The sequence below is a fragment of the Pteropus alecto genome, unplaced genomic scaffold (assembly GCF_000325575.1).
Source record: "Pteropus alecto unplaced genomic scaffold, ASM32557v1 scaffold45, whole genome shotgun sequence".
In the NCBI taxonomy this organism is placed as follows: domain Eukaryota; kingdom Metazoa; phylum Chordata; class Mammalia; order Chiroptera; family Pteropodidae; genus Pteropus; species Pteropus alecto.
In genome coordinates, this window is record NW_006442491.1 from 27767946 (window position 1) to 27773812 (window position 5867).

The 5867-nt window shown below is 49.7% G+C and overlaps 1 protein-coding gene across 1 annotated transcript in view; it reads left to right on the forward strand.

The window, feature by feature from the left end:
- The first annotated feature begins 507 nt into the window (after positions 1-507).
- MYBL2 (MYB proto-oncogene like 2) overlaps positions 508-5867 on the forward strand; it is a 40846-nt gene continuing 35486 nt past the window's right edge. The window contains exons 1-4 of the mRNA XM_025039726.1: positions 508-517; positions 824-1023; positions 3662-3835; positions 4214-4444. Coding sequence (XP_024895494.1) covers positions 508-517; positions 824-1023; positions 3662-3835; positions 4214-4444 — 615 coding nt within the window. The remainder of the gene's footprint in view (positions 518-823; positions 1024-3661; positions 3836-4213; positions 4445-5867) is intronic.

Genomic DNA, 5867 nt, shown 5'->3' on the forward strand with positions numbered 1-5867 from the left:
GTCTTAGAAGGTAACAGCATAACAATAACGTGGAGATTTTATTTGTTGAAGTAAAATACATCTCTGATCAGGGAAACATTAGTGTCAAAAGGAAGAGGAGATTCACAGTGAGAATGGGGAGATACGTGTAGGTGACAAGTGTCTTTCCTCTCCCCAAAAGGAAGGAGGAAATTTGTGGTATCTTAATATTCACAGATCTCCTTGGCTTTTGCCAAGTTACTTTTTATTTATAAAACCGAATATAAGAGGTTTTTAAACTCTGTTCCCTAAAAGATCCTAGAGCACTAAATATGCTTTAAACGAAATTTAAATAAAATTAAAAAAAATAATAAAATTTAGGTAATACCTGAAAATGAAACTAAAGGATATTGAAGAGAAACAATTTCACTCTCTTCAGGCATTTAGTTCCCCATTCTGCAACCAAAGTTATCAACTTTTTCCGCTGCTTTTAAGAGACAGGAAGAAATATACACTTAAAAAAACATCTTGCTTATACCAAATTTTAACATGAAGCCTAGTAATGTTTCATCCTAGGGCTGCGCTTTGGCAGCCCACAGTCTAACTGGGGAGAGAAACCTCGTTAAGAGTCACAAACTGACAAATAGCATGAAGGAAACTTACAGTGTTAGGAGCTTGTCCAGGGCTGCTGACCCACACGGGGAGTCATCAGGGATGGCTCCAGGCAGAATAGGGTCTACAGGGCTCTGGGCCGGGGGTGACTACTGACCGTGGACCTCCGTGACCACCATAACGTCAGAAGCCGGTGATGTACCCGCCCTGCTCCCTCTCACCCCCTGGGCCTTTCTTCCTCCACATGACCCAGAATGGTGGGCATCAGGGGAGGCCTCCCAGCGCAGCGACGACGGCTCCGAGGGCGTGGAGCTGACTGGATCCACGGGTGAGGCAGCAGTGCAGGCCAAGGCTGCGGGAACCCCAGGCTCCAAGCAGAACCTCCTGCTGACGTCAGACGGCAAGGAGACTCCCATGATGGCCCACGCGATGCCCGAGTCTGAGCGCGCCTCTGTAGTTGTGAAGAGGAAATTTCAGGATTTTCATTAAAAGCTAATCAGCTTTTCCGTTCTGCTTCTATAAACGCACTTGCTGCATGCGAGAGCTCACTGCAGAGCTCTTTTGCATCCTGTCCTACTCACCTTTTGCTCAACAAAAAGAACTGTTTGTACTGTTTGTACCCCTAGCAGCTCCCGCTTTCTGTAACAATTTGTATACGTTGGCAACCCGTGAGGACTCCGGGCCTTACCAATGTTACTACTTGTAGTCTCCATAACAGCTCCAGCCGTTTGTAACGGTTTGAGTTCAGATTGATCAGTTAGCCCAGATCTTCAGAGCACTAACTTCCTTGGGACCAGGTGTAATAAACCTGAGTTCACCTTTCTTTCCGAGTTGCTACTTGGCGTTTCATTAGATTGGTTTGGGATTTTTCCACAACAATTTTGGAGGCCCCAGTGAGATTCTAACCATGTCGGCCCCTTGAGCCAGTGGACTGGTGGCTCGGCCTGGCCGAGGCGTAGGGGAGCCGAGATGACTGAGGAGGTGTGTCACCTGACGAGTATTCCAGGTTCTCTTTTGGGTCGGTGCCCCAACTCCTAGTGAGGCTGAGTCACCAACCGGACTCATAGGAGGAAAGGACCAACTCACCAGAAATGGCTGCAGAAGGAAGAGATGGTACCAAGGTAAGATCAAAGGGAATAAGCGAGCTGAGTAGGGTCCTGGGACAGCCCCCATTCAGGTCCCCTCTGTCAGAGGGAAGAGGAACTGGATGCAGCATCCTAGTCTTCAAGGGAACCTGTTGTGTGATCCAGGTTCAACAAGAGTCTCTACAGGGCCAGAGACGAGTCTCCCCAGTGGGGGAGGTGTCAGGTTGAGACACGCACCCACTAGTTGGGAACCTGTCACGTGATCTGGGTTGTACTGGTGGGGGAGGGAATGTTTTAACCTGATGTATGATTTTGTGAGTGAATGAGCAGCCTGAGCGGCTTGAGCAGTCAGGTCCGAGTTTGTAGCTCTATGGCTGGGCACCCTTAAGGTACCCTAAAGGCCTCGGAGTTTGTTTGAGCTCACTCTGCGTGTCCATGGTGAACGGCATCCGGACCAGGGTGGCATCGGATTAGTGTTCAATCGCAAGTCACAAAGCTGAGTCCACTACGGTTAAGTGTCACCTAAGCTCCCTGCAAAGGGACATGGCCAGATGAGCACCTGAATGGTCTCTTTGGAGGGGGCACCCACCCTTGTTTGTCTTTGATTCGCCATCACAGGATGGGAAGAGTTTGGTCAACACTAAGAAAAGGGGGGATCTCCATCACCCTCTGGAGGGCAACCAAGAGCCCTCCACAAGTTAGCCACGAAGCGAGAGTTGACCCCAATCTGCGGTTCTGTAGGCGAGCCTCATACGGCTTAAGGTGGTGTCACTGGATCTCAGTGAGGAGTCTACTCCAGTGATCCGGGTTGGGTGTATATACCGACCCACCAGTGCTAAGAAGCACCTGAAATTCCCATGAGGGAAGTAGCCGGAGACAGGTGAAGCGAGTGGTGTCCCCTCCAAATTTCCCCGACCCTTTCCCCCACCCCTCCTTGTGGCGTGACAGTTGTCTGTCACAGGAGGTACGAGAGGTACTCTTGAAATATATGTTGGAAAGGAAACTAGGAAAGTGTCTTGGTAACAGAAGGTATAAGGTCTGGAGACTCATTCTGAAGGAAACTGAAGGAAAGGTATTTGCCTCAGAGGTAGTTATTACTGAACGAGTGAAGAGAGGCAAACTGAGGGAATAAAGAAAGGTGAAAGAAGGTTCGTGAAGGGAAAAATCCTGAGAGGAAATTTCGTGTGAAATAAAGTTGGTACAAGGATGGAAATTTAAGTGTCAAAAGTAAGCCGATGCAAAAGTAGAACTGTGTTTAATGTTTCTTAGACTGTTGGTCTGACACTATTGTTTTGAAAAGGTTTTTTGAGTAGAAAACTGGGATTCTGTATTTCATCAAAATTAATTTCAGTGTTTTGTGCTGCCTTAACCAGGTTTCTAGGACTTTAGAGAATATACTAATGCCTGCTTCTGCACCCAGTTTTCAAAGGAAGCTCCCTGCAAATATGGGGGAGAGTTCTTCTAAGCCAACTATCTTAAATTGTGTTGAAAAATTTTAAGAAGGGTTTCTCAGAGGAGTACGGGATCAAACTAACCCCGGGAAAGGTTTGTACTCTTTGTGAGCTTGAATGGCCCACCTTCAGGGTAGGATGGCCCCCGGAAGGGACCCTAGACCTCTGCACAGTGAAGGCAGTATATCGGGTAGTGCGGGGACCCCTGGGCATCCAGACCAGTTTCCATACATAGTAGACATATGGCTGCAGCTTGCTACTGTAATGCCTCCTTGGGTCCGGTTTTGCGCGAATAGGCAGGGAGAGAGCAAGGTACTAGTGGCCCAACGGGCTCGGAAAAAGAACAAAAAGGAGCCAGCAAAAATAATTCACCAAGGGCACCCTGAGGAAGAACCTATCTTCCCACCGCCGTGCATCCTAGCAGCTTGACCAGCCCCCGCACAGCCACTCTACCCACAATTGCCAGACAGCCCTCCACTATCCATGCCTTTGCCACCGCAACAGCCTGAGCAACCACCAAGCCTGAGTCCATGGTGCCTTTGTTCGGCCACACAGCCAGTGCAGCAATCTGCAGCCCTTCAGATGCCCCTCCGAGAGGCGCAAGGTCCCTTTGAGATTGGAGAAGATGGCACACTTCAGCCAGGCTGCCCTGTCTTCTACTATCAGCCATTCAGCACAACCGACCTGAGCTGGAAGCAGCACACCTCGTCCTATTCGGAGAAACCTCAGGTGATGAGTGATCTGCTCGAGTCCATCTTCCAAACTCATCAGCCTACCTGGGATGACTGCCATCAACTCCTTCTAACCCTCTTCAATACTGAAGAATGACATCAGATTCTGTCAGAATGGCGAGCATGACTTCAAGGACAAGCACCGGAGGTGTACTGGTGCCTGATGCCAGGCCCAATTGGGACTTTAATGTACCACACGGAAGAGAGTCTCTCAACAGGTACTGGCAGGCCATACTGCAAGGGGTAAAAGCTGTGGCTAGGAAGCCAACAAATATGTCAAAAATGGCAGAGGTACTCCAGAGGCCAGAGGAGTCGCCCACAGAGTTCTATGAGACTGTGTGAGGCGTTCCAGGTGTATACCCCTTTTGACCTTGAGGCACGAGAAAACCAGCATATGGTCAACATGGCATTTGTGGCCCAGTCCTTCACTGACATCTGCTGCAAGCTTCAAAAATTAGAGGGCTTTGCTGGAATGAATGCCACCCAGCTGCTGGAGGTCGAAAAAAAGGTGTTTGTAAACTACGACCAGGAGGCCCAAAAGGTAGCTGACAAACAGATGAGACAGAAGGCGTCCCTGCTGGCAGCTGCATTAGGGAACCTGGGCCTGGTACGATAGGCTACTGCTCCCCTACAGAAGAGAGGAGCCAAAAGGAGACTTCCACTATGCCGCGACCAATGTGCCTACTGCAAAGAAACTGGCCTTTGGAAGAACAAGTGCCTCCACTGCGAGAGACGCCCGAAGGGCTAGGGAAGTTAAGTCAGCATCGTAAAGGAAAATGCCAGCCTGAGCCAGCCTTCCAAGAGCTTATCGGACTGGCCAAAGAACAGTCAGACTAGGGGCGACCGGGCTCCCTGATCCTAGGCCCCCAGGAGCCTATGGTTGCAATAGAAGTAGGAGGCCAATCAATGACTTTTATGGTGGACACTGGGGCTGAATACTTTGTGGTATCTAAGCCTGTGGCTCCCCTCACGGATCGTACAGCAGCCATTGTTGGGGCCATGAGGGACCGAGTCGCCCCCTCGTTCTGTAAAGCCTGCTCATGCAAGCTAGGGAGCCACTTAGTAACTCATCAGTTCTTATACCTACCAGAGTGCCCCATTCCCCTTTTGGGTACAGACTTGCTGACAAAACTTGGAGCACACATCACCTTTACCTTAGGAAAGTCCATCCAACTCACACTGAGGGGCTAGCCTGCTTTAACGATGGATATGACTGTGTCCAGGGAAGACGAATGGCATCTTTATTCTTCGAGAGAAAAACAAATGAATCCAGCCAGTCTACTAGAAGAGTTCTCTACTGTCTGGGCAGAAAAGGGGGCCCCGGATCTAGCCAAAAATCACACAGCCATTGTGGTAGATCTGAAGCCAGGGGCCATTCCTGTCACACAAAGGCAATACCCAGTGTCACAGGAAGCATGCCTGGGATTTCGGGACCAAATCTAGTGTTTGATGCCGGAATTCTAGTTGAGTGTCAGTCACCTTGGAACACTCCACTCTTGCCAGTCAAGAAGCCTGGAGGGAACAACTACTGCCCCGTCCAGGACCTCCGTGCCATCAACAATGCAGTGATCGCTGTCTATCCAGTGGTCCCGAACCCACACAGCCTCCTGAGTCTTCTACCTGCTCAAGTGAGCTGGTTCATGTGCCCAACCCTAAAGGCACCTTCTTCAGTCTCCAGTTATCACCGGTGAGCCAACCTGTATTTGCCTTTGAATGAGAAGACCCACACACTGGGAGAAAAGCAAGCTGACCTGGACTCAACTACCACAGGGCTTTAAGAACTCACTTACCCTGTTTGGCAAAGTGTTGGCCACCGATCTGGCTGTCTTCCCTGGAGAGACTCTGAACGGTACTCTACTCCAGTATGTAGATGATTTGCTGCTGGCTAGCCCCACCCAAAGAGACTGCTGGAAAGCCACTAAAGCCTTACTGGCCCTACTCTCTACTGCGGGGTACAAGGTGTCATGGAAAAAGGCTCAGATCTGCAAACCAGAGGTCAGATACCTTGGGTTCGTCATATCGGAAGGATA